The sequence below is a fragment of the Leptosomus discolor genome, chromosome 17 (genome assembly GCF_034619465.1).
Source record: "Leptosomus discolor isolate bLepDis1 chromosome 17, bLepDis1.hap2, whole genome shotgun sequence".
NCBI lineage: Eukaryota > Metazoa > Chordata > Aves > Leptosomiformes > Leptosomidae > Leptosomus > Leptosomus discolor.
This window is the reverse complement of record NC_141407.1, coordinates 16,790,304-16,817,756: the sequence shown is the minus strand read 5'-3', so window position 1 is coordinate 16,817,756 and position 27,453 is coordinate 16,790,304. Positions and strand designations below refer to the sequence as shown.

Below are 27,453 nucleotides of genomic sequence, written 5' to 3'. Positions count from 1 at the left end.
GTATTTTCTGTCTCTTTTTTTTTTGTCTTTTTTTTTTCCTTGTTGGTTTTTTGTTTGTTTTTTTTTTTTTTGTAAAAAGGGGGTGAGTGGAGGGTGGGGGCGGGGGGGGGGGGGGGGGGAAGGTGGGATGGGGGTGGGAGGGGGACAGAAAACCGGGAGAGACCCCCACCCTGTTACCCTGGGCTGTAAACGAATCCTCGGAGACGAGTCTCTGAGCTGCTCACTTCTCGGGCATCTTACTGGCTCCCCCCTTGCGCTGGCTCGGGGGCTTGGGGACACGCTCGTCCCCGTCGGGGCTGCCTCGGGAGCCTTCCCAGTGCTCGAGGGTTTTCTTGTGATTAGTCTTTGCTGCCACGCTCTCTCTGCCCTTCGGGGACGGTTCTGGAGGCCTCTCCTTGGGTTTTCTCCCCCTTTTCTTCCCACTTGTGCTTTTCTTTTTCTCCTCTTTGCTGGAAGAAAGCTGTTCCCTGCTTTTCTTTTTCCGGCTGGCCTCGGCGGAGGTTCGGAACCAGTTCTGTGTCCGCGGGGTGACACGGGGGTTAGTGACCACCCTGGGGCCGGGCACCGGCGCCGGCACAGCCCACGCCTCGCCTGCCCAAGCCTGGACCACCCCACGCCCCGCCGGCATCACCTCCCTGAGGACAAGGTGGCCAGCGCTGAGCAGCCACAACCAGCCTGGGGGTGTCAGGGACCCAAAAGGGGACAGGAAGGTGTCCCCCCCCAGACCGTCACAGCAGTGCTGATGCTGCTGGGGAGCCGCTGGGCTCTGCTCTTGGCAGACACGGCGGGATGGAGCGGGGCAGCCCGAGGGCGGGGGGGTTGGAGCAGGGACCAGCCCCGGCCGTTTCCTTACCTCCGAGTGAGCCTTGATGATGTGGTACTTGACCCCGCTCTCGGAGCTGAACTCCTTCTGGCACAGGAGGCAGCGGTACTTGCCCACCGAGTGGTCCCCCTGCAAAGACAGAGCATCCTCCTGCAGCCCCAACCAGAGCTGAAACCCCCCCCCCCCCGAGAGGTGGCTGCTCCTCTCCGTGAAGGGAGGCTGAAGCTTGAACTTGGAAGCAACGGAAAACAAAGGCTCGTTTCTGAAACACCAGCCCTCGGTTCCAGGCCAGGAGCTCACAACCACGTCTCCGCTCTGAAATCCAGGCCGGGCTGGTCGTGCCACAAGCAGCAGCGGTGGTGCCGGCTCTCCTGGCGTCAAAGCACCGGGTCCTACGAGCTCGGAGGGCGGCGAGCGGCAGGTTTCGCTGCTCGTGCATCCCCCCCGGTGGTTGTTACGGGATCCCCGACACCGCGTGCGGCCCTGGGCGCGCGGGGGGCTGACGGGGCCGATCGATCGCTCCGTTTCCTCCCTGTCAGCGGGTCTGTGATCTCCCAGGACTGAACCACCGTCTAATTTATGTCCAACAGACTCACCTCATTTTCCTTTCACGCTGTCAGAGACGCAGCGACTGCTGGATTTCTGTCATTACAGCCCTTGTGGGGATGACTGATCTCCCGGCTCTGCCGCAGTTCATGGCACAGGGGAGATAATGTGCTCCCTACTGACGAGGGGTTTATGGATGGGCCCCTCCAGGCAATATATAAGCTCCCTGGGAATTTCTCCATAGCTGGCTCCGTGCTGTAAATCCGGAGTTAGACAGGTCTTTCATTTCGGGGACAGGCAGGACACGGGCAGGCCTGGCCCTGCTGCAGGCTGGCTTCGGAAATATGCCAAAACCCACCTCGCTGCATCAGTCCCCGCTGAGGATAGGGTGCTGCCCGGGAGCAGCCTCTGCTCTCGGTAAGGCTTGATGTATTTCAACCAATTCTGCAGGATTTTACAGCAGAAAGCGCAGGCCAGCTCTGGAGGGGCTGTGATTTACGCCACATTTGGGGCGCAGGTATCCACGGCCCAACTAAATCCCCCGGAAGGGCGAGAGCCCCGCCGACGGCAGCGTGCGGGGGACACGAAGCAGCAAACTCCCCCAGCGCTGAGCCCCAACGATCCGGCTCTGGCTACACCAGACTCGCCAGACCTGGAGGGTGCAGCTCTGCCGCCCAAGACAACGCTCGTGCAAACGCCCGGCTGCTTTCGGGGGCACGGAACCAGCCAGCGAATGGCTCCCGTTTTCTCTCGGAGACTGGTGGGCTGCCCAGGGCTGCAGGCTAGCAAAGGAACTGCCCTGAGTCTCCTGCGTTGGCACTTTTCATCCTGCATAAATGCAGCTGCTTCTGCCGGATCTCTGCAGCCCATTTCCTAAATGATCTCATTAAGGGCTGATGTTCCAGCTAGCGCTGGAGGAGCGCTGGAGTTGGTGTTTTTTTAATAACCACGGGGTATGGACTGGAGCTGCCTCCTGGAAGCTCCATTCAATGGAAGCTGCAGCTGGAAATGGTTGAGAGTATAAAGCTTTACCAGCTCTTACTCAGTTCCAAATTCGAGGGACCTACGCTGAGCTCCCGATCCCTCCCCCGTGGCAGCTGCAGCCCACCGGAGCTCGCTGCAGCCGGCAGCGGTGCTGCTCTATCGGGCGAGAGGGCACCGGTCTCTCTCTTCCAGCCTCAGCTCCATCCCCAGGAGGCACCGCACCAGCACCCCTCCAGCTGGGGAAGCCGCTGGGTGTCCAAGGGGGGCTGCAGGACGGCCCAAATCAACGGAGAAAGACTCCCGAATGCCACCTGCCTGGGGAAACGTTCAGCTTCCAAGGCCCAGCCCCCCTGCACGGAGCTGCTGCGGTGGATGCACGGCTGCGTGTGAGGTGCTGGCCACGCTGAGTAGCCGAGGGCTAGTGAATGACTCGGGGGGCTGCAGCAACCAGGCCAGGAGGGGGATGCTGAGGCAGGAGGACGCGAGGCCGGCGGGCTCGCTCCCGCTGCCCCGTCTCGGAGGCACTCGGCGTGTCAGGGGTCTGGGCTCTCAGGTGCGACAGCCGCGCTGCAAGGCCTCTCCTCCAAGGCTGGGGCAGCCGCTCAACCCCCTCCCTCGCATCTGCTCAAGCTCGAGCCTCTCTGCCATCATCTGCCCGTGGCTGTGGGGTTGATCCTGCGCAGGAGGATGGTGCTGAGGGCGAGCAGCTCGACCGGGATGGTGAAACAACGGGCTGAGCGGCGACAACTCAACGGGCAGCGGCACGGCTCGGCCAGCCCTCCCGGCGGTCGCGAGCCTTTAACCCATGCTGCTGGCCCTCGGCCTGTTGTTTCCAAATGAGCCGGGGGGGTTGGGGAAAACCCCCAAACCCAACCCCACCTCTGAGCCGAGGCTGTAGAAGGAGGGACCTACCTTGTTGCAGTTGGCCAGGTGAGCCTTCAGCCCCGAGACGCTGGAGTAAATGGCTTCACAGCACTGCGGGAGGAAACAAAAGCCGTGTTGGCCACAATTCCCCCGCCACGTCTCCCTGCCTTCCTCTGTGCCGGGGCCAGGAGCCCGCTGTGCCAGCAAGGCCACCGGTCCAGGCTAAGCAGCGTGAGGTTAATGCTCTGCGAGACGCGGAGGGCTCTGGTCACACGTTTCCTATTAGCGCTAATGGGAGTCATGTGGCCACATCTCTCTGCGACGGGCCGAAAAATGTCTCCCCTGAACGTCTCCGTGGAAAACGTACATTTGTGAGCAGCCGGGAGGTCCCGCTGGGCTACAGGAGTTCTTGGAGCCACAGCAGACGCTTGACGGAGAAGAGAAATCACCCGGGCAGCAGCATGACCAGTTTCTGAGCAACGTCTTTTCAAAGCGCCCGTGTATGACATTAATTAGCCAGCGTGTCTCTCCCCCGGCCCTGCGGTAACAGCCTCGTTCAAAACCCCCATCAGCGAGGCTTTGTTTCAGATGATAAATCAACGGCCCAGCACGAGGGTGGGGTTCACCTCCCCGCCAGCTCAGGCCCAGGCTGCGTTTCACAGCGAGTTGAAGCGCACGCACCACGTCCCCGAGGTCTCTGTCTGTCCCAGGGCCTTAAAAAGAACGGCTTAAATCCAGCCCCGGCTTTCCTCTGGGGAGAGCAGGTTCTCTGCATAAAAAGGCTCTCGAGCGCAGAGCGTGCAGCCTTCGCCCTGTCCGGATCTCGGGAGCTCCCCAAAGGCAGCTCCAGAGCCCGCATCAGGCAACGCTGAACCGTCAGCCCAAAGGCACCAGGGGAGAGGGCGGCCCGGTCCCCAAACCCGGTGGCTTGAGCACACCAGGAGGGTCCCAAAGGTGTGACACGCTTCAACCAGGCACGGCAGCAACCCCAGGGAGAGGGGGTGAGACAAGGCTCTGAGCACCACTGCTAGCTTCATCTGGGGCCCAACAAGAACCTCGCTTTGGTGGGTTTCTGCCCCAAAACCTCCCCCTTTCCTCCTCCGGACTGAGACCGGCCGTCCCAGAGAAGAACAGAGAGGGTCCTTACGTTGTTGGGACAGTTGATGCGGCCCTTCTCCTTCACTTCATTCTTCCAGTTTTCCAGCAGCCTCGGATTGAGCTTTGGAAGCCCCGGTCGGGTGTAATTGAGCTGCAAACAATAGAAGACGATTAGCAGAGCGGCACACACCAGTCCGCTCCTTGGTGGAGTCCTCGCTCTTCACACGGGTCTTGCCCCCTACCCAGGAGAAGCGAATCGGGGCTGAAAACTAGTTGGGAGGCTTCCCCCAGAGATGACATCTCCCTCGCCGGGCACCGCGCAGCAGGAGGGTGGCTTTGCCCCCCGCTCCCCCGGCAGGGTGGCAGCTGGGCTGGGACGGGGGGCGCAGCTGCGGGCGAGGAGCGGGGCAGCAGCAAACGGGAGAGGGGAGGCTCCCGCTCCTGCTTCCAGGTCCGTGACCCGTCGCGGGGCCAGGCCCGGCCCCGGTGTTTTCGGCGCGACCCTTCTGCCACATTTCATAGCCGGGAGAATCAACAACCCCGCGCGCTGGGCAGAGGGGACGGGCGCCAAGAGCCTCCGTGGCCGCTTTCCACCGAGGAATGGGCACAGCCCGTTAAACAATGAAAGGCTCTGGTGTCTCTGCCTCTCCTTCTGGCAGGGCTGCTCTTTCCAAGTGCTTTTAATTACCGCTTTATTAGCGACTTTTGAGGTTGAGCCTCGCGGGCCGGCCTTTCCCCGCTCCAGTTCTGCATGTTCAGCACAAGCCAACGCGGCTGCAGCATCTCCCGACCTGCGGGACCGGTCCCTACCCGCCACCGGGCCGCCGCAGGGCTGCTCGGCCGGTCCCTACCCGCCACCGGGCCGCCGCAGGGCTGCTCGGCCTGTCCCTACCCGCCACCGGGCCGCCGCAGGGCTGCTCGGCCTGTCCCTACCCGCCACCGGGCCGCTGCAGGGCTGCTCGGCCGGCCGTCTGAGCTGCCTGCCTGCCCGCTGCACCGCTCCCAGCCCAACTCAGCGAGCTCTGACGGACGTTGCTTGGCTCCCAAGCCCCCAATTTGCCCCGAGTGGGAGCGGGGCCGGGTGGGCTCGCACGTGGCACAGCAGAGGCGTGGGCAGCCGGACACGGGTTGCTCTCCGAGCGCGGGGCACGGCTGCACCGACGCATCCGCGCTGGCCGAAGAGGCCGATGCACAGACGAGGGGCGCCCGCGGAGAGGTGCAAACCCCGGCTCTGCTGTTGAAACGCGCCCCTAAGACCTCGAGCTCGTGGTTCCGACGCGGCGGGGAGGCGGCTGGCTTTCTTTTCCAGCCGTGGTTTTTCCTGAACGTGCTGATAAAGCTGCGGATCCGCCTTTGCCCAGCGCCCCCCCCCGCCCCGAACAAGCTGCTCCCGAACCTCCCTGCAAAGGGGAGCTCCCACCGAGGGCTCGGACCCCAACCGCTCGTTTCCACTCAAGCTGAAGCAACCCCCCAGCCCCTGCAGCCCCCACCACCTCGGCACGTGGCGGGGCACGGCCAGAGGAGAAGGGAGCCCGGGGAGAGCTGGGCTCCGGGCGAGGGGCAGGGGCGAAGGGCCTTGCGAAACGGCGCTACGAACGCCGGTAAGGACGGATGTGGAAAAATCCCCCGAGCCCCAGCGTGCTGCTATTCTGTCGTGCTTTGCGGCCGGGGGAGATGCCAGCAGAGCTCTTTGAAGCTCTGGGATGGTGCATCTACCAACCGCTTCGTCCCCCCGCCCGGGGAAGGCAATGCCACCTCCGGGGGAGAACACAGGAGTCCCTTTTTGTCATTGATACTGAGAGCCAGGATGCCAAATGGCCTCCTTAATTAAAAACCAATCAATCCCATGAATGAGCAAACATTAACGGCAACCGCACACAGCCCCAGCAACAACCTCGCCCTCCGCGCATCCCCGGGGAGGAGACGAGGGGGGATGTTCAGAGACGCGGCCTCTGCTGCTCCAGCTTCCCACTCCAGAGAAAAATCCCTCCCCGCTCTCTTCCAACAGCCCTGCACAATAACATGCAAATCCCATGTCTTCCCGGGGCGCTGCGGTTCTGGGAATGTCAAAGTCATCTTTATGTCTCTATTAAGAGGGAGCCCCAGGCATGGAATATTTTATTTTATTTTATTTTTCCCACTTATTTTCCTCAAACACCCCGTAAGTGAAAATCTTCATGGCCAAATCGTTAAACGACTACAACTGGTTTTGGCCGCAGCCCATCTCTTCTGAACAGTCGAAGGATGCTGGGGTTGGGAAGGCTTGTTTTCTTTGACTGACGGTTTTATTTCATTAAACTTTCATATTTCAATCCTCTCTGCTCCCTAGACAGCTCTCCCCTTCCCCAAAATATATCGCAGTAAATGAAAACCGTGTGGGCTGCCTCGGCCCCAGCCAACAAGCTCCCCTGGAAGCCTCACCGAGGTCCCCACCGCGAGGCACAGCTCTCCCCTCGCCCCGTGGAAACTGCGGCCGATGGCGCCCGGGAGGCGAAGCCAAAACACCCAGGGGTGCTGGCCAGCAGCCGGGGCCCATACGCGGCTCCAGGGGGCTGGGTCACACCACGCCGGTGCTGCCGAGCGACTGGAAGAAGGACGGACTTGCCCCCACCAAGCTCTGGCTCCGCAGCTGGAGCTGGGATCCAGTTTGGCCCACCAGTGACATGAGTCCACAGGGCTCAGCCTGGCTCCCGGAGCCACTGTTTTGGGGGACAAACCTGAGCCAGGCTCTTCTGCTCTGGAATTTATCCTGGCTCCAGGGTAGGGTTTTCTTAAAAACTCAGGCCTGGAGATGACTCTTCCCCTTTAGCTTTACGACTGGCCTACGGCAGCCCTTCGCTCTGTGCCCCCGTCACCCCACCACACGGCACCCAGGCTCCACGGGGACGTGCAGCCTCCGTGGCTGCCCCCCAGCCCTGCAGCAACACCCCACGGAGGAGCTCTGCATCCCTCCCGGGGGCTGCCTGGGCTGCAGGAGCCCACCCCCACCTCCGGCACAAAGCTTGTGGCGCCTTGAAACGAGCAACCCCCCCTCGAGCTCTACAGGGAAAGCATCACACCATGAAACCGTGGGATTCCCACAGCGTGTTCTCCCCTCTCGCCTCTCAGATGCCTCTTTCCTCGGCTCGAGGAGGCTGTTTCTCTCCGTCTGGCCTCCATAACAGGTAAGAGCATCGTCCCCCACCAGACCCCGGAGCCCACCACCGCCTGCCCGTGCCACTGAGCTGGGAACCTGCCAGCCTCTCGCTCCTCCTGCGGCAGCCCCGAGACTGCTCAGGGGCAGGCGATGGCCCCAGCAAAGGCCAGAGGAAGGTCAGAGGACCGGCATCATCTCCACGGAGCTTCTGGAAAGGGGATTTTTTTCCCAGAAAAGCAGCAGGGGTGTGCCCTTCCCCATCTGACATCCCCAGCAAGCAGCCGTTGTGAAACACCCCATCTGTTTCAGCTTATCCAGAGGCAAATAAAGATCGGAGCGAGAAAATAAGACTCCAGTGTATATTTAGAAATGCTGGATTTGGTTAGTGCAGAAGGAAGGCAGCGCGGGGCCTGGGACCGAGCAGCAATCGTTTCTTCTAATGCCATTGCTTTGGTGCGAAGGAATCCGTCCTCCTGGGGAAAAGGCGAACGCATCCCACCACGGGCCACCAACGGGATCCAAACCCGACGTCCTTCTCCCTGGCTGGGACCGGCTGCCACGTGGCCACGAGGGCAGGCCACGGCGCAGGGGCTGCAGCGGGGGGCCGTGCCCGCTGGGAGGCCGCGGACCCCCGTACCCCATCGGTTTGCTGAGGAGCTGCTTGCCTTCCCCTGGGGAAAAGCTTTGCTGCCTGGAAAAGGGATGGAGAGGAGGGGTGGCTTTCTTCATCGGCTCCCTTGAAGTCCACCTTGACTGCTGGGACCGCGGTGGGTAACTGGAGAGCCTGGGGACAGAGCGGGTCCTGCGCTGCAGCAAGTCCGGGTGCATCCAGCTGGCACTGGTTACAGACTGGAGCTGGGAAGGGTCTGTCCCTCCGGGACCCTGGAAATCCCCAGGTCTTGCTGAAACGGGGCAGGAGCAGTTGAAATCTGCCATCGACCCCTGCCACCCCACCCCTCTCCGGGTCCAAGCCAGCAAGTGGGTCTGTGGGCCCGGCAGCGTACTCCCAACGGCTGGAAGAAGAGGCGGCGGCCTGGTGGCTCTTCTGGGAACCATCATCCTACGGTCCCGGTCCTGGTTAACTGGTGTTTGTCCTTCTGCCACTCTGGTGTCACTGGGCTGTCAGATCCCTTGGGGGGGACAGCCACCACGCACGCTGGATGGGGTGGCGGCACACGACGTGGGGATGCCGCCCGCTCCTCCAAGCCTCCCGCACTGCCTAGGGCTGGACCCGCCACAGAGCTGTCCTGCCAGCACGGCTGAAGCCAGTTCTGAGGGAAGGGCTATTTTGGGGGCTGTAACAGGGTCAAACTGGGCGCTTGCCGGTGTGTTTGAGTCGCTTGGAGTTGTTTCTTTTTTTCTCCACATCCTGAACTGAAACAACTTGTAAACACAGATCAGTCCCGAGCGACGCAAGACGCGGCTCAGCAGAGCAGCACGAAGCGTGCTGAAGTCAGCAAGCTCCCACCAGCCTCCCCGGGGTAGAACCTGCCTCCCACCTCCTTCCAGCATCGCTTGTGAGAAAAAGTGTCGTAGACTGAACAGATTAGAGCGTTGTCAAGGGAACGTGAGAGTCACTGCAAGACGTACCGGCCGGCGCACTCACAGCTACGGAGGTATTCGCCCGCTGCGCTGACCTCCTCTGAAATCCATCTGGGTGACACAGGGCCAGCACAGCCGGGGAGAGCAGCCCGTGCAGGGCCCGAGATCTCAATCTTCCAGCCCAAGAGCCTTGTTTTGCCACCTGGGAGCTGGTCCAGCTCCCGCCTTGCTCATCTTCAATGCAAACCTGCTTCCGCCAACCTCCCAGCCATTCTCTTTGGTTTTTAGCGCCGAGGTGGGGCTCAATTAAACTTAAACAATTCCATTCTGAACACAAGAAATGTCTTATAAAAAAAAAACCCACTGCCACAAACAGCATTTCACGGAGCAATTATGCCAGTGGCTGAGACCTTTACGACGCCTTTGTATGTCAGTTTGCACATGGCCCCCTTTGTCCAGGCCTGGACTCCTGGTTGCTCCCTCAATTCCAACAGAAAATACCCAAAGTCAAGAGCAAGAGCAGAAATTCAAGGAGGAAAGAGAGGAATGCAAGTGCTGAGGCTGGAAGGGGGAGAAGAGAGCACCACACCTCTCCTCCCACAGTAGGTGAAAGCCAACAGCTACTTTGGGCTTGATTATTATTACGTTATAAACACAGCGCAGCTGAAGTCATCTGGAAACCAATGACGACACCAAGCACTGGGGAAACAAAAAGTTTGTGACCTGTTCTGGCCCTAAACCCCCCAAGCTCTGCTCCAAGGTGGACGGCGGCACCGTGGCCAGATCCCTTCTGCACCAGCCGCCTCGCTGGGGCGCCACAGCGGGGAAGGAAGATGCTGGTCGGTTCGTGTGCCGGCTTTCCACCCGCCCACCGCGCGCAGACCGGGAGCTGAGGCCGACTGAGCTCCTCCAGGTCCTCTGCAGGAGGATGGGGGCACTTCTGCCGAGAGCACACGCGTGCCAGGACAGCGCGGGAGAGGCTGCGTGCTGAAGGCACGTCGGCCGAAGCTCTGCCGTGGCGCCACCCGTTTTCCTGGGGTGAGCCGTGTCGCTTCTCCAGGCTGGCTCTGGGACCTGGGGCTGTTTTCCCGGCTTGAGGCAGGTCCTTCGGGGCTGTCCTGGGCTCTGCACGCTCATGGCAAAGGCTCCACCACACTCTTCCGCTGCGGCACAGCTTTAACCTGCTGCCCTCTGCTCCTCACTCCCATCTTTGCAACGTGCCCAGTATCCTGCCCAGGATGAATTTCAGAGCGCTGGACAAGCGAGGCCCAACTGTCCAGAGCAAGGAAAAGATCCAGCACCTAACTGCAGAGTTACTTGCTCGGGAAACAGGCTGCAGCTGGTGCTGAGACTTGCAGGATGGCTCTGCGTTGAGTCCTGGCGCTGGCCAAAAGGTACTGACCACAGGATGAAACAACTCCGACTCCCTCTCTTTTTTTCCCCTTTTACACTGAAAAGGTTTATGCTTTTATGCTTTTCCGCTGCTTCATTCCTTTTACGGTCCAGAAGGAGCGTTCCTGGAGGGAATTTCAGCTTTGGGACATTCCCAGGAATCACCTCCTCCCACAGCCAGGAGAGATGTTTGATTTAACACGTTCCTCCAATGCCTCCACGAAGCTCGAGACCGCCAGGGCACCGACTTTCGCTGCTGGAGACTGCAGGGCTCAGCCCTGCCTCCATGCTCCCGCTTTCTCTGCTGCTTCGGCGATGCTGCAGGCCCTTCGTCTCTGGGGAAGCATCTCCCAGAAATTAAGGAAGAGACATGGAAGGGAGGAAATTCCACCTGGGGCATCTTTGCTCTCCGACAGTGCAAGGGAGATCGTTTCAGATCTGACCTCTGCTCTCTTCACGCGCTGCTCTTGGCTGCCAGCCCCTACTTCACTGCTGAGCACGGACCAGAACCGACCTCCCTCCACAACACCCTCTGGGCCGGATTCTGATCTCTCCACTGCCCACAAAACACCCCGTTTTGCTCCGTTTAGATTTGGGTCCTAGTAGCAGAAAGGTGCCAGGCTTGTACAGAGCCTCCAGACCACTGGGGCTCAGCCTGCGCCGGGTGGGCTCTTTCGCAATAAATTTGCCATCACAGCTAATTGATTTAAGGCACAGAAAACGAGACACGTGAGCCCTCAGCCAGCTGGGGCCACGCTAGCATCCCAGGATCTCTGTGCAAAAACAAAAAAATAGGAGAAATAAAGGCTTCTCACCCGCTTCGTTTCAGGCACCAGGTCGTCCTTCATCCTCCGCTTGGTCCAATCCTTGGCGAGCTCATCCTCCGCTATCTCCTGAAGGTGGAAGACAGCTACCTGGGCCGACGTCCGACGGATGCGGCCGCTCGGGGTCCTTTCGAAATCTTCTGTGGGGCCAGGCTCTGGCTTCACCTCTGGCTCCTCCGGAGGCTGCAAGAGAAACAAGAGTCAGGAAGGGCACGACGAGGGGAGAAGCAGCGATCTCCCCAGCTCCGGGATGGAGATGTTGGGGTTTGGGCTGTGTGTTTGCAGACCTGCTTTGTGCAGGCAGGGGCTGCAGGAAACCCCATGGCCCGGAGCACGGGAACCCAGGGAGCACCCCTGCCTCCCTCAGCCCCAGCAGCCAGCCCTGCGTTAGATGGATTTCATCCTGCCGCGCTCCCACGTGTATAAATGTCTCTGTTTATTAGAGTTAGGGAGTTATTAGCGTTGGATGCACTGTCAGCAGGGATCAATGGAACAGAAAAGGATGCTCCCCAGGGATGGATCCTGCCCCCCCAGGCCTGGCAAGCAGCCGGTGCTCGGTTGCTGCCGAGGGAGCGGCCCGAGCTCTGTTTCTTTTCCCCTGCAGAGCACGGAGGCAAGGTGGGCTGGAGCACAGCGCCGCGGGCACCAGGGAAGGGCAACGCTGCTGACCGCTCCGCTCCCGTAACCGCAGCATCCCGCTCTTTTTGGAGGGGTGGAGAGGGCTGGAGCCTGTTTCCCCGCTCCCGATGGTACAACGCACGCGCGTGGTGACGCGAGGGAGAAAAACAACATCGGTTCGACGTCTGCACCTGCCTTGCCCGGCCCGGCCCTGCCCGGCTCGGTCCTGCCCACGGGCTCTGCAGCTCTGCAGTCACCCCCGGCGGGGGACGGCCCCGCTCCTCGGGCTGTGGAGGCGTCCGGGGGGCTCACCGAAGCCGTGTGTTCTGACCGCACATGGTAGTCGTGGCCGGCCTTGGATTTGTACTTCTTGCTGCAGTGTGGACAGCTAAAGACAGGCTTGTCGGCCTCGGCCAGCTGCTTCCCACACCGCTTCTGGTGGTACTGGTAGCCCATGAGGCTGGAGAAGTTGGCCACGCAGCCCTACGGAGATGAGGAGGAGGGTCAAGGAGGGCTAGGGCTTCACACGCCCATGTCAAAACAGTCAGGGTGCCGTTGCTCCAGGGAGGAACACATCCCGAGGTGCTCCCACTGCAGAGCAGCTCCTCCAACCCCTCCCCTCCAAGTGATGGGGGATCGCTGGCCAGCCCCTCTCCTACACACAGGCACAACAGTGCCACGGAGGGATGGGGGGGTGGGGGCAGCCCCCATCCGCGGCGCTACCCGCCCCCCCCCCACCGTGACACAGCTCCCCAGACAGACGCACGGCAGGCAGCGGGAGGGGAAGGCGCTGGGGAGGCGCTGCCTGTGGGGAGAGCAAAGCATCCGTGGGGACAAACCTCTGCCCCACGCCCCCGTGACCTGTTCGTGACTTGTCTGCCACCGGCTCGTGACCGTTTTTCGGTGCGGTTTGGTTTAGTTTTAGGTCGTACCCAGGACAGCACCGGCTGTGCCCCTTCCCAGTCAGGAGGCAGAACCTGCCCTCCAGCCCTCCTCGACCTGCCCTACTATGCCCACCCTCTTGCCGGGGCGGCCCATCGCCCCAGCACAGGGAGCCAGCGGGACAGGGACCGGGGTGGCTGAGCCAAGGCAGAAAAGTCAAGCGCGTGCCGAGGGATGCCTGGAGAGGGCACGTCCCCCTCGGCATCAGGACTCACTCCTTCCACCTTTTCACAGAACGAGAAACAGGAATGGTCCTCGTACCTCATTGGGGCATTTCAGTTTTCCCATCTGCTTTAGCACCTTCCTCAGCCTTTCCCGCTCCTCCTGTTCACCAAGTCCAGCGGTTTCCACAGGAACAGGCTGGAAACAAGTAACAGAAGCAACAGAGTCAACCATTTACTCATGTCCTCTGTGCCAGGAGTGGGTGGTAAACCTCTGCTTCGCAGGAGCTGCCCTCGGCCGGGGGGAACCTCTCATTAGAAGAGTTGGATCTCCCACTGCTTTACCGCATGCCAACGCCTTCACCGTTAGGTGCCAGACCTGCTCACGCCTTTCCTGTGTTTGCACCCCAAGGGCCAGCTGAGAAACCCAGGAGCAGTTCCTGCACAGAGGATTCACCAGCCAGACTGAAGAGCAGGAGATTAATGCACAGGTAAAAGACAAGTCACAACTGGTAAGCCCGGGACACGTGGATATGCGGTTGTGCCTTGCCCTGGTATCTCAGGGATGTACACAAATAGATTTTTAAGAACAGCATCTAAATTGGTACCTGCCAGATTTTATTGAGGATAAATTTTGTGGCTGCTTCTCAGATGCGCGGTGGAGAGCTAAAGACTGGATTTTGAGATTCGTGCAAGGCAGAACCCATCAGTCCCGGACTAGCGGGCCCAGTTTTGGAGGCAGAGCTTTGCCACGCAAAATCCGCCTCGCTGTACTCCCTGAACCCGCCCCTGTTCTGGGATTTGAAACCCTGTTTTATTTTTCCAGTCTTCTGCTCTGCTCCCCAGGCTCAACGTGAGCCTAACTAGCTGCCTGGGCAGGAATGGCTTTGCCCGGCAGGGAAGGGGGAAGGCCACTGTCTGGACTGAGTGGTATGTGAAACGCTGCAGAGACGGTGTCGTGAATCCCTCCCTCACCAAGACAAAGCAGAGAGGACTGTGCCTCGTCTTCTGCATCCGCATCGAGAGACGAGAGCAGCCCAGCTCTCTTACCTTGCTGACGTGTTCAGCCATGGTGTGGTAATTCAGCCCCGCTTTGGACTTGAACTGCTTTTTGCAGTGCTGACACTTCAAGGCATCCTGCAGCTGAAGGAATTAGAGGCACGTCACCGTGGAGGCCACAGCCCACTGTCCATTTTTCCAAGGGCTGCTGCCGCTTGTCAAGAAGCCCCACGGGCAGCTGCTGCTGCGGCAGGACCCCACGGCGGGACTCAGCAGGCAGTGCAGCCTCCCTGTCCCCCAGCCCAATCCCAATCCCAGCCTGCAGCTCAGCGTTTTCTCTCTGCTGTCCTGGATACTGTTATCAAACCCACATGCCCCAATTTTTGGAAAACATTCCATTTTCGATGTAGATTTAAAGCCCCACTGGCTGGAAACATCTGGACCTGGTGTCTTAGTCTTCCTGTTAAAGGGTTAGGAAAGAGAAGATGCTTTGATCTACCAATATGTTAACGGGCTGTGCTCTGCAGCCCTATTAACTGTGACAGATGCTGGCGCACAACACACTTTCTGGGCGCCTGGGCTGTTTAAAATTAAGATGCTGCTGGACACCACCACAGCAGAATACCTCCCGCCTCATGCTGCTCTGCTGTTTGACCTGACTTGGCCTCCTGAGCGACTGGGGAGGTGCATTAAATGCACACACCGGCGACCAGGGGCAACTTGGAACGTGAGGAAGCAAATCATGACTTTTGCCGGGGCAGGCACCAGAACGTATTGACTCAGGAGGTGAATGCTCTGGGTTACCAACAGACAGGATGTCTCGACAGGCAGCCGGTGCCTGGACGGCCGTGGCTGTTCCTGCTCCTCCTGTCTGGCTGATGCTCCACCTTCACCACTTCCCCTTCAATCAAGCCTGGACTAGATGCTGGAGATGGAATGAGGATGGAGCTGCAAATCCCCCCTCATCCTGGAGTTCTGAGGAAACGAAGAATAAACCCACTGCAGCCGGCTGGGAATGACTCCCTCGTACCTGTGCTCCCGTAGGCTCATCTTGCTCCAGACCCAAGTGCTTGATCCTAACAAGGGGGGTGGCTAAAAGCTCCTTGACTCATCAGACACCAATGCCAGCCAATTTGGGGTTTACTCCTCGGGTCAACACTGAAGAACAGGCCGTGTGTGTATTCTAACAAGCCCTCCCACCCGGGACGCTGGGAGGATATACCTACCCCCATCTCCTGCAGGCCCAAGCGTGTTGCAACCATCCCCATCCCTTATTTCCTTTCCAAAGCAAAAGGAAACAGAGCAGACTGTTTAGTGACAAGCAAGGAAAGGAGAAACCAACTTCAGTTGGTTTATGAGTCGTGGGAGCCTGCACATCCTTTTCCCATTGTCCAGCTAAGAAATACTTCGGTCGTTAAAGCAGAGAGCAAGCTGGGAGGGCGCCTGCACTCCGGCGTCACATCTGAGGGGGACACCACGTGCCCGTAGTAGCGGGACCGCCCTAAGGATGTTCATCTCAGAGATGAAATGCTGAGAGCTGGACCTGTGGTCACACCCCCAGAGCTTAAGGACTGTCCTCCTGCTCGGGCAGGGATTCTGCGAAGCATCCCAGCTCCTGGAGCGGCACAGCCAGCCCTGGGAAGGAGCGTCCCTCCCAAGGAAGGGTGACAAAACACCCGCTCCTTGGGCTGGAGCCCCGATTCCTCAGCTGAACACCCACTGGCCTTTCTGGCGGGGAAGACAGGCCTGACTGCTGGGGCAGAGTCACGCTCGGCAGGCCGGCTGGCCGTGCAGCCCGCGTGGAGCCTGCCTGGCTTGGGAGATGCTCCAAAGCGCAGGAGATATGAGTAACGGCCACGACCCCCACTCCACCGAAGCCAGGAGGACGCCAGAGGAGGCAGGATTCTGCCCCCCATGGATGCAGTCCAGGGTTGGAGAGGGAGAGTAGCCTCCCACTGCTGTAGAAATAGCGAGGCAAAGGTTGAGGAGGCCTTTACAGCAAATGGATGTGGAATCAAAGCCGAGCCAAGCATTTTCGAAGCGGGAGGCATCGATCCCGCGTCGGCTTTCTGTGGCGATGGCTCTGCCCCACGCCAGGTGAAGACAAAATCCTGTGCTCTGATGGCAGTGTGGCAGAGAGACAATTTTGCACTGCACCATTACTGGACTCCGGCATCCTGACAGCCTGCCTGAGCGCATCGGTGTCTCCCCGAGACGCGCTCTCAGTCAACCACAATTTATCTGGCCCGATGCAAGGCATGGCACGCAGTGAAAGCCCACAGCCAGAACTCTGGAGGAGCCCAGACTAGAGACAACCCCAACAATCTCTCCAGCCTTAAAACTATTCATTTAGCTGCTAGAAATACCCGACTCTGCTGGAGACACCGGGGCAAGGGGCCCAGACCACAAAGGGATTCAGAATCACTGAGAATTAGATGTCCAAATCCCTCTGAATCGACGTGAGGCAGCCAGCAATCTGAAGATGATCAGCAAGTGTTCTACCAAACACAGCCCAGAACTGGTTTTAGGAGCACCAATACACATTTATGAGTGGCACACGCACACACCCATTCCCCTCCAAAATCCCTCTGTGCGTGATTGAATAAAGCAAGTTCTTACTTTCTGGCAGACATCCATGTGCTTTTTGAGCCCCACAACAGTTTTCCTGGTTATAACGCTGCAGGTTGGACAGGAGACTTCTCCCTTCTCGCTGATCTCCCGCTGCCACTGGTCCTCGGGGTTTGCTGGTGAGGAAGAGGAGAGAGGCGTTACACCCAGCTGCAGAGACCACAACCTGCCCGGGCTGCTCGGCCGAGGACAGCGCTGTCATGAGCCTCGATTTGCTACGTTGAAAAGCACGGAATTGGGAAAAGTTCCCGCTGTTCAAAAAAAAGATAAATACTCCCCCAGGTATGGGCAAAGCCAGACACAAACCACGCAGGCTCTTGCAGCTCTGCCTGCCCCACACCTCCTGCAGCTGCAAACTGGGTCACTGGGCCATTTTACGTGGTGTTACTGGACCTGCCGGCATTTCACGGGGAAAAGGAGGTTCACCTTTCCAGCCCCGCTGGTATCCTGCACACTGGGAGTTAAAACACCGCGATGCCCTCGGCCACCTCATCTTGTACTGTGTGGAATAACTGCCCCTTGCCAAAGGGAACAATTAGCGGGAGTGAAACAAAGGTGAGCACCTCGGCTCCATCCGGCCATGGGCCTGGAAATGCTTCTCTGCCAATCCTCTTCCCGGCAGACACGCCGGCAGCTAGGGGAGTGCGAGCTTCCAGGCATCTGTTTATTCCAATGGTTGTGACCAGCTTAAAAAACACCCGAAAATAAGAGATTCACGAGGCCAAAACCCGCTCCCGGGTCCAGAGTTCATGCCGTGTTCTCAGCAGAAGAGCGCTGGGCTTCCAGCAAGGGAAGCCTGGTCTGAATAAAAGCCACCAAGTCTGTTTATTTGGATGCTTTTGCATGACTGTGAGATCGGAGCGTCGTTTATTTGAATTTGAAAGCAGTGCAAGGCATTGCAGCTGTGTTTATCTCGCACATCCTGCGTTCCTCCTGCTGTCAGAGCTCCCCGGGAAAGTCAGCAACCTGCGCTAGGGTGCAGGCTGCACCTCGGAGGTTTGGGGAAGACATACTCATGCCCAGAGTTATGCACTGGCACCATTCACGGAGATGATGACAGAAAGATGCCATCAGCCCAAATGCTGACCCAAATTGTGGTCACAATGACGCCAGGTGGAACGAGGATTTGGCTATCAACTCCCACCACTTGCAGCGGTCTGTCCTGGCAGGGAAGCCACGGTGTCCCTCTCAGGATGCCAACTGCGGCTGCACCAACATTTTAGGAGCAGTGGCTGTTCCCACATCCGTGCTACAGCTCAAAAGGGCAGGAGCTACGTGCTCCTATTTCTGATTTTGTGCTACTGCTGCTCGCTAACCTGCCAGAAAACTCACCCAGCAAACCGCCCACCGGGCCAGAAGGGGTGCGGGGACCACCCGCTACCTGCGGGCGAAGGTGGGGATCGTGGCGTGAAGGTGGGGACCGTGCAGGCTTGGAGCAGAGCACAGGATAAGCAGCTAAACTGCACACAGAGCTGCTGCCTGTGCTTTGCCTCCACCAGCCTCACCTGCTGGTAGATGCACAGACGTTTCCTTCTTCACACCAGCTCCTGGAGGTTTCTTTTTCAGCTCCTCCATGTTGGTGTTCCCCTCCAGCTTCTTGGCTCGATGGGCTTTGGCTTTGTCCTCTGCTTTTACAAGACCTGTAGAGAGAGGATTTTTATCCAATACTTGCTTTAATACCCTCAGACCAACTCGCATTTAGCAGGTAATAAATCTCTCCTTCTAACCCCGGGACGCCGAGCTGGCTGTAGGTCTGCCAAGGCTGCATGTGTAGGATCAGGTCCATAATTATGACAAACAATATTAATTATAACAGCTCGTGGTGGTTTATAAACAGAATCATTTCCCCCAACCCAGACACGGAAACACCACGGCAAAGCGCAGTAGGATGCTTCTAGCAAGGCAGGCTGTGGGGAAGGCCGGCTGGGGAGGAGGCAAAAGGGCATTCCGCAAGAAAGTGAAAGAGGGAATTGGAACAGGAATTTGGGACATGAAAGTGATGTTCCTGTTGATGCTCCTGCACTAGAAAGGCTGCCTAACAGCTTATGCCAAGGAACGCCTGGGCTGACGTAAGAAACGGAGAACGTGACTTGTCAACGACGTTCCCGAAAGGCTGGTGAAGAGAGGAGGGGGGCTCTCCCCTGGGTCGACCCCCCCAGACCCACACGCAGTTCAGCCCTGGGCTTCCACAGGCGGTGCTGGAGGCAACAGCGCGAGTGTCAGGGTCAGATCCACACCTGCCCCATGAGGGTCCACGCCCCCCTGAACTCGTGGGTTGTGACTCTTGCAAACCCAGTGTCCGAACGGGGACAGCACCCCCCGACGGGCTGGTGGCACCCTTGTCTTTGGGGAGCGAAGGGCCACGTTGGAGCCGGGGGATGCAGGCAAACGCCTGCCCCGTCTTCACTCGCCGTTTGAGGCAGCAGGTCACCGGGGGGACCAGCTTATTCTCCAGGAACGCACAGCAGACGTTTCAGTCTACAGCAGTGCCTCCATGGGGAAGTTAAGGGAAACAACCCCAGGCTTCCCAGGAGCCAGGGGAAAGGAAACTGCAGAGACCACATCCAGCCTGCTCTTTGGCAAGTGTTTAATTCCTTCAAAGCCATTAGTGCCTCTCCCCCGAGTGCCTCTTGTACTGGAAGGTGCTGCCTCCTGCAGTGCCTGGAAATCCGCTTCTTATTTCCCTGATTGAACGTATTTCATAGCCAGTCTGAATTCAGCTGCTCTCCTCTCAGGGATGCTCCAGGTTTCCTCCCACCTTTCCAGCCCAGTTGGGTATATTTACGGAGTACAAGCAGAGCCCTGCTCGCTCTTGGTTTGTGAGGCTGAAGCAGCCAGCTCCTGAGCCTCCTCTCAGAAAACATCCCGGTAACGTGTCTCTTCCCCCTTAAATTCATTTTCTTGAACGTGGGCGACCAGCACTAGAGACAAAGTCTGAGGGACGGATGCATCACCCAGCCTTTCTACGCAGCAGAAATCCTTCTTGACGCCACTGGAAATACTGTGACATCCCAGGACGGTGGGACGATGATGAGATGATGTTTCTCAGATCTGGCTTGTGTCAGCACCTTGCTGCTCTCGTGTGACAGCTGGACGTACCCAGATCCTTTCCTCTCTTCCCCCACTTCCCAGCGACAGACTCCCAAGCAGAGCAGACAGAGCTGTTACCAGTGCCAGCTCTGCTGCCGCCTTTCCTCCCCTTTACCACACTCTTCTGGTGAAAGGCACCAGCTCCTCCAGCATGATACCCCCCGGGCTCCGGGTGGCTGTCACGTATCTCCACCACAGGGAGGGCTCTTGGGGAAGGGGCTTCCCTGATATGCCCCAGGGAGAAGCTAGAACCCTACAGCCGACCAGAGTCGTCCCTGTATTACCTTTCAGCCCAAACGTCCCCGAGATGGACGGCTGCTCCCCCGTAAATTTCTTAGGAGTTTTCTGTTTCCTTCCTGACTCAAAAGAGAGAAACAGAGAGAGAGATTTGGTCAAATAACTGTACTGCCAGGGGGGCTTCAGCAGTCCCAGGGCATGGGGCGGGCACACACTCCATGTCAAGAGTGGATCACCTTGAGGAGGCCTTTACCACTGTGAAATACAGGGGCTGTGGAACGAAGCACCCACCCACCAAACAATACCAGGACTCTGCTTCCCACCCCACAAAACCAGGAGAACCAACGGTATCCAGGGCTCATTCAACGAGTGGAAGTGGTGGCTCTGTCTAGGGCCAAAAGCCACGTGGTTTCCACAGCCTCAGCAGCTACGGTGGCTGGGGGTGGCTCACTTTGGTGCTGCAAGCAGGGTAAACCCATGCCATGACAGGCATAACCACGGCCCCGCAGTGGTAACGGGCAGAGTGAGCCTCCTTACCCTGTCCCAATACTTCAGGAAAATGGGTTTGCCAGAACCACCCTGGTTTAAACTGCCACATTCAGGGAGGACAGGCGGGCTGACACGGCAGCTTGTTGTGCTGCAGGGAATTCAACCCATTTCCCATCCTACAGGTCCTACAGAAATACCTCTACCCCAGCTGCAACTGGTTTTTAACTCCCAGTGGAGCTGCAAGGAACTGGGTGGGCAAATTATCAGGATGCTGAAACAAGGCTCGGACACATTCAGAGAGACACTCGCAGCAGTATTGGCTGGAGCAGAGCCCCTTCCCGCGGGACACCCCCCTCTGGGCTCCTGAACCAGCGTAGCCCCGGGCTCTAATCTTACTGTGCTTCATCCTCTCGGGGTCTTCCTCCTGCAGCGAGGCCTGGCTGCCCCCCTGCTGCACGGCATCCTTGCCGCTCGAGGACTTCGCCGTGGGGGTGGCTGCTGCCATGGCCTCAGCCGCCGCGATCTGAAACTCCTTGCTCTCGCGGCTCTCCGCCAGGCACTCGCCATTCTCGGCGTGGTCCTGGGCCACGGCTTTTTCCGTCTTTGCCTGTTTGGGATGGATGGTGGGGCAAGCTGAACTCTCAGCAGCTCTAGGGCAAAGCACAGAGGGCTTGTTTAAAGAGGGGTTGTTAGACCAATGTCCTGACGCCTCTCCCCCCTCGCCCAGCCCAGATCATGGGAATGGAGGCGGGCACGTTCCCCTTCTCCCAGCCGTCCCTACGCCACCGCCATGCAACCCAGCCGCAGCTCGGTACCTTTTCTTGCCACTGCTCTTCCCAATGGCCTTCGGCACTTTGTTTTCTGGTTTGCTGGTTGGCACTGGCCGGTCCAAGTGATTCCAGAGCCGATGCTTTTCTAGCTGGGTTTTGGAGGTGAAGGCAGCTTCGCAGTACGAGCACGAATACGTCAGCTTCTCGGAGATCGCACCCTGTGAGCACGGAGAAACAGGTGAGCACAGATGTTAGACCATAAAGGGACAAGCCTTTTCTGACACAGGCATGAACACCAATCTTGTGTAACACCCTTCTGCCCCTCCAAATGGTTAGCAATGGCCCATGATCCCCCCCAAGGCCAGACCTCGCACTGAGCTGGAGGGACCCCAGTCCCAGTCCCTCTCGTACACACCTCACAAACTGCCCCTGGCCCATCTGTGCCCTCCCCATTGTAATCTCCTGGGGTTTTCCAAGACCTGAGAGGGGCTTTACCCTGTGGATGGTATATATAAGAGCCGGCCATTGGAAAGGACAGACAGCCCTCCGGTCTGCTTACCCCTTGGCAGCGCTGATAGTGGTACTTCAAGCCATAAATGCTGGGGAACTCCAGCCAGCAGCCTGAATTAGGACATTTCACCCTGGAGTGGGCTTTGAATTCGTCCTTCCACTGGTTCATCAGGGGGAGCTGGGAACAGGAGAGACAAGAGACATCGCTGAGCAGAGAGCATCGCATGCCCAGGTGCGTGCCAGTGCATTCCGAGGGGGCCGGGGGGCACATGGGACCTCCAGTCCTTTCTGTCCACCCCTTCCCACCACACAGCCACAAAGCGGACCCCAGGGCTGTGTTTCAGCGCAGCGGTGCTCCCTCCAGCAAGAGCTGCTGGGAGAGATGCTGCAGGCTCTATGGGCTAATGATTCCTCCTGAGAATTTACCTTGCTGGGCCTCCCAGAGCACATGTACGCTCCAGGCCAGGCTGGGGAATAAATCAGGCCAGAAGTCACCCGGGTGATTTAAGCACCCCCACATTTCATCTAGTCAGTAAATCACCCCATGCCCATGCCGTCATGACAAACTGCTCTGTGTGTTGTCCACGCTACCATGCGGGAATTAAACTGCACAATTCTGCGGGGAATAAATCACCCCTTTGCTGGTGCTGCCGGATCATTAGCCAAACCTGATGCGCCTGCACAAGAATCCAGTTAATCTGCGCCTGGCCCCAGGAAGGGCAGGCTGGAGGGGGATACTATTCCCTAACCAGAGCTTTGGAAGATGCTGGAAGCCTGCACGGAGGGGACTGTGGGGCCAGGATCTTGCCGAGCCCAAGACAAGGCTGCTCGGAAGACTAAACCACCGGGAAGGTGGGTTTAACCCCCGAGTGGGGCTGGCTGGGGCGGGCAGCGCAGCAAGATGCGGAGGGCAAGTGAGAGGGAGCGAGGCAGGGAGGGCATCGGGGACCAGAGCACGGGGGGGGGGTCTTACAGGGATGTCTTTCAGCGCCTGGTTCTCAGCCTTGGGTCGTCCTTTCTTCCTGCCTTCGGTTTTGTCACTGGTTGCATTTCCTGCAAACAAGACGCAGCACAAGTCACGCGCTGTCCGGCCAGCCGGGCCGAGGAGGAGCCGCCGTCCCGGCAATCCTGCTGCCCAGCCCCAGCCAGGCTCCGCACGGGGTCTGCCTCGGCGCTGGGCTGCTGCATCCCAGCCCCGGCAAGGATGGAGATTCCCCTTTGGAAGGCAACGGCAGCTCCCCTGCAGTTCAGGGCACAGCCCCTACGCCTGCACGGGAGACGGCGGCTTCTGCTGGTGTTTGCCGGCCCCGTTCATTCGCACAGAGCAGTTTCAGCCCAGGTAGGGCTTGCTTTGGGAAATCATCGTTCCACTGCTGTTGGAAGAAATCCTTCAACGACTGTGCTAGTCAGCAAAAGAAATCTCCACCGAGGCCAGCGCGCTGGGCCCTGGGCAGGCTGTGGAGCACAGCAATCCCCCATCCCCTTTGCACGGCCAGAGCGGCTGAGCAGCCCCAGGGCTGCAGGAGGACACCGGCCCAGGGGATGCGACAAGCAGACGGGGAGCAGCGGGGATGGGGATGGCCAGGGGGCGAGGACAGGGCAAGGCAGTGCTTGGGGAGGACTCGGGTGGGGAGGAGAAGCTGTGGGGACACCTTTGTGAGGGGTCACGGCTCTGCATGTGCTCAGAGCAGACTCTCGGGGCATCCTGAGCACGAGCTGAATGGCAGCGGGGCAGAAAGGCGCCCGGTTCAACCAGACACTGCAACCAGGGGAGACTCCGAAGTCTCCAGCGTTGCGTGACGGGGCACGCCAAATACAAGCACCTTCAACTGCCAAGCCCCAGACCAGACGCTCCAGCTCACAACAGCAACCAACTCCCTGATTTCACCTACTTTGCACCCAAAATGCATTGAGCAAAGCAGTACAGACACCACGACAGCTTTCACGGGGGTTGGTACGCAAGGGGTGAGGGCAGTTCACCAAATCAATCTGCTTTCACAGCCAACCTCCCGTCACCCCGCTCCCTTCATGCCGTCCCCCCCTGGCTCTGCACTCCAGCAGGCCTTAAGCTGCGTTTTGAGGGCTAACCCATAATTTTAAGTAATGCTGGGAGTCAGTGTAACCCAAAGACAAAATGGACAGATGTGAGCGGCCAACGGGAAACATCGTGTACAGAAAACTGAGGCTGAGATCTGGGAGGGCTTAGTGAACGGGAGGAATTAGTAAATGGACATTTATTTTGAATGGGACAAATAAATAAATGTTTATTCCATTTAACAATGGAATAAAAGCCATTTGTTACTAGAACAGAAACAAGCCAAAAAGCATCCCCAAGAAGGAAACCCCAGAACAGCTAGGAGATTAAAACAAACTAAACTGAACCTGGTGAAAATCAGGTAAGAAGAAGAGGCTGGAAGTTGAGGAAGTCGAGCCAGCAATCCCTCCAGCTCCTGAGAAACTGGAGGTCAGCTCCAAGCCTGGCACTGGCTGTACTCGAGCCAATCCAGGATTTTTTTGGAACAAGGGAGAGAGATCAAGCAGAAAGCCAAGCAGTTACCTACAAAGGCACTGCCAAAACCACACACTCTCTCCCTTTTCATGCCTTCTGCCCCCAGCAGCCAGGGGTAAAATAGCAAACAAGACAGTTGGCACATTTACTTTCAGTCCCCTGAAGTCAGGCCAGCTGGTTCACTCCACTCCGATACGCGTAAAAGCATCCCTTGGTGATGTAGCATCCCTTGGGAATCCCTCCAGCCCAGAAGGCCTCGTCTGCAGGAGGTGGTGACTATATATAGTCTTTATGGACTATAAGAACAAGTCCCTAAAAAGCCACTTACCTGCCCCCCGCTGCAAGGCAGCCTCTAAACTGTCCCGAAAACACCCCATTCGGTTTGGACTCCTACCTGCCTGGCTCCTGCCCCAAATGGCTCGTGGCCCTAGGGAAAGGAGAGGGTTTTGCAAGCTTGGCCCCAAACCGTGCTAGTTCTGGAGCAACGGCGCAGGCTTCCTTTCGAAATTCCTGCTGAGAGCCCAAGAAGGATGTCTGTGCCTCGCAGCTGCCCTCGGCATGCTGTGTTTTCTCCAAGGCTCCTAAGTGCACACTTAGACCAGGCTTTTCCTCCTGGAAGCCACGGCCTCACCTACACGTGGAACAGAGCTACGTTTCTTGCACATCAAGGGACTCCACGAGCTGGGAGTTCATGAAAAACCACCAAATGATACAGGATTTGCAGCAAAAGCTCCCAACATTGCAATTACCTGCTTATTGCTCTCCCTGTTTTTCGCTTTCTCTCCTCAACACTCCGAAATATTCCAAATTCAACCTGTCCCACAGCAGCACGTCCCTGCCCCTCCAGGTGGCTCTGCCCAGCACACCCAGGGTTGCACACCTTCGTGCAGAAGCTCGGGTGAAAGCTCTCCTCTCCTTTTCACAACTTCCACAAGTTTCCAAACTTTTGGGGGGCATTTCACGTCAAACACAAGAGCTCCCAGCCTGGCTGCCCTGCAACGCCCTCGCTGATCAGCTGCTGGCTGGGGACAGCGAGGACAGGGATGGGAGAAGCAGAAAACATGTCTCCTCTCCCAACATCTCACTCCTGGCTACCAAGCCACCAGCTGGGCTAAACCCTGACCCTTACAGGTGCTGGCAGGAGACACGAACCCACTGGTTTTGCCCAGTGTTACTGGCACCATGGCTGTGCGCCCGGCAGCAGTTTTGGGATAAGTCAGCTGGGTGGAAAGTCGTGCTTTTTAGAAACGGGGACCAAGGATGGCCTGCTGATGGACTCGAGGCTTCTCTGGACCAAGACCTGGCTTGGAAAGGATGCTCCCTGCGCCAACCACGCTGCTGCACTGGAGGGAGCAAAGTGACTGCAGGAGAGGCCCCCATCTTTCCAGTCCACATCAAGCCTAATTCACCCCAATGAAGTGAACCCCGACAGGCACGTCCACCTCCAGCACTTTCCCAGGGAGAGCAACGAAACACCTTCACCGTGGAGTGTCCTTCACTCCACTTTATTGCTTTCAGTCCATCTAAACCAGAAGGAAGGGCTTAAAAAAAAAAGGGCTTTTCTACTTTCGAAGGTGCTGAGAAGATGTGGCGCAGGGAAAAACGTTCTCCTGAACAGAGGTATGTTCATACTGCAGACAGCTGGAGTTCATTCCCCTTAGCAATAAGTTACACCCCTCTGCTAGCAATTACGGCTTCAAGCCCCTCAAGGGAAGAGGGGCATTTGGGAAAGATTTAGGGCACATGCATTTCCCCCACGAGGCCACTGATTTTGGATGCCTGGTCAGAGACACATCTCTGGAGCCCGACCCTTGCAGGGGTACAGGCAGCCTTCGGTGTCCAGGGCTGCCGTGAGCAAGGTAAAGGCAGCGAGAGCCTCGCCGGGCCCGCAGAAGGGATCTGCCCAGCGTAAACAGACAGGAGGAAAAAAAATCTCCTCGAGCCTGGAGATTCCCGGATAGAGAAATCAGCTATCCATCAGAGTGACAGCCCTGAGCAAGCGGGTCCCCCGGGGCTCGTACGCTCGCAAGCCTCCATCCCGGGGGCCGCGACACGGGAGACAGCAGATGGTCTGAACTCATTTAAGCCTTTCCATCCTTTGATGTAACACTTAGCTCCCAACACGACAGAGAGGCGGCGAGACACCCACCTCGTTAAGCCAGACGCACGCCTGTCGAAAGGGAGAAGCCGTCTCCATCCCTCCCCTCCCGCTCCCAGGGATCAGCTCTCTGCAGCCCCGAGGGTCTGGGGCTTTTTTGGGTTTTGGCCCAGCCCAGCTCTCGCCGTGGGTCGAAACGAGGAGGAGAGGCACGCTGAGAGCCGACACTCCCGCGCCCCCTCGTTTTGGCAGCCGCCCCCCAACCCCTGGGCTTGTCCCTTCTGCCCCATCCACCTCCGCAGAAAGAAAAACCCGGCTCCTTACCGAGCTTGGGCAGCTCTGCTGGCGGGTTTATCCTCGTCTCCGTCCTGCTTTCTTTGCTGGCAGCGGGTTTGTTAGAGCCTGCGGTTTTCCTTCCGGCTTTACAGGTATAGGAATCCGCCATCTCTGAAAGAAGCAGGGGAGGCGTTAAAATTCACTCCTCGGAGCCAGGAGCAACACATGCTGAAAGCAAGGAGATCTGCTGGGGTGGGAGGGAAATCAGACAACTATCACGCAGCTTAAGGGCTCCCACAAAGAGAAGAAACGGGACGTGTTGCCGAGTATTTGTTCTACGGTCGAGCAACGCCACAGACATGGCTGAAAAGCTGCTTTCATTACAGGCTGGTTTCCCTTCCACATAGAACGGCAAAGACTTTATTAAAAATTATGGGCTGACTTTGCCCAGAGACGTAGCGAATAAATGGCTTTTCCTCTTCGTTTATTTCTCTGCTTTCATTTAAGACACCAAAAGGAAAAAAAAAATAGTGAGTTTTAATGAACAGATGTAGTGATAAATTTCCAATTTTCCTTATTAATGGGAAACTGTTATAAACTGAGAATTGTTAATGTTATCTGAATTTTCCGTATTAATAATTCAATTTGGCTTCTCTATAAATAATGAACATCAGGAATTATCGCAGAAGGCCCAATCTTGCTCCTGACGGAAGCGGGCAGCAGGACACCCCTCCGCTTCGGCGCTGCCAGGACGAAGCCGACGGTGCGGCTGGCTCTGCCCCCGCTTGGTTTCAGGCACCTTCTTCCCCTCCGGCAGCACAAGCAAAGACACGTCCAGGGACGGGGGCTGCAGGGAGAGATGCCACGTACGGCCCCGGGGGCAAGGAGTCCTCTGAGCCTCTGCAACGGGAGCATCA

General features: G+C 58.2%; 1 protein-coding gene across 2 annotated transcripts; it reads right to left on the bottom strand.

Annotated features, from left to right (window-relative positions):
* Window positions 1-220: 220 nt before the first annotated feature.
* Window positions 221-26,705, bottom strand: ZNF512B (zinc finger protein 512B). Of its 2 annotated transcripts, none has more exons than XM_086474574.1 (16): window positions 26,585-26,705; window positions 22,627-22,706; window positions 21,703-21,831; window positions 21,189-21,361; window positions 20,770-21,023; window positions 19,932-20,003; window positions 18,054-18,197; window positions 16,549-16,673; window positions 13,981-14,073; window positions 13,031-13,129; window positions 12,023-12,310; window positions 11,201-11,392; window positions 4,365-4,466; window positions 3,266-3,328; window positions 854-952; window positions 221-514 (listed from the first exon to the last, which is right to left on the bottom strand). In XM_086474574.1, exons 1-16 carry the CDS (start codon window positions 26,703-26,705, stop codon window positions 221-223), a joined length of 2,328 nt encoding a protein of 775 aa, XP_086330700.1. The 2 variants fall into 2 exon arrangements, with proteins under 2 accessions (XP_086330700.1, XP_086330701.1); XM_086474575.1 differs by having other exon boundaries at window positions 18,063-18,197.
* Between the last annotated feature and the right edge of the window lie 748 nt (window positions 26,706-27,453).

Coding starts and splice junctions, on each gene's coding strand:
- ZNF512B (XM_086474574.1), bottom strand. CDS start 26,705: ATGGCGGATTCCTATACCTGTAAAGCCGGAAGGAAAACCGCAGGCTCT. Junction 21,362..21,702: donor ACTATCAGCGCTGCCAAGGG/GTAAGCAGACCG, acceptor CCGTGCTCACAG/GGTGCGATCTCCGAGAAGCT. Junction 515..853: donor TCATCAAGGCTCACTCGGAG/GTAAGGAAACGG, acceptor CCGCGGACACAG/AACTGGTTCCGAACCTCCGC.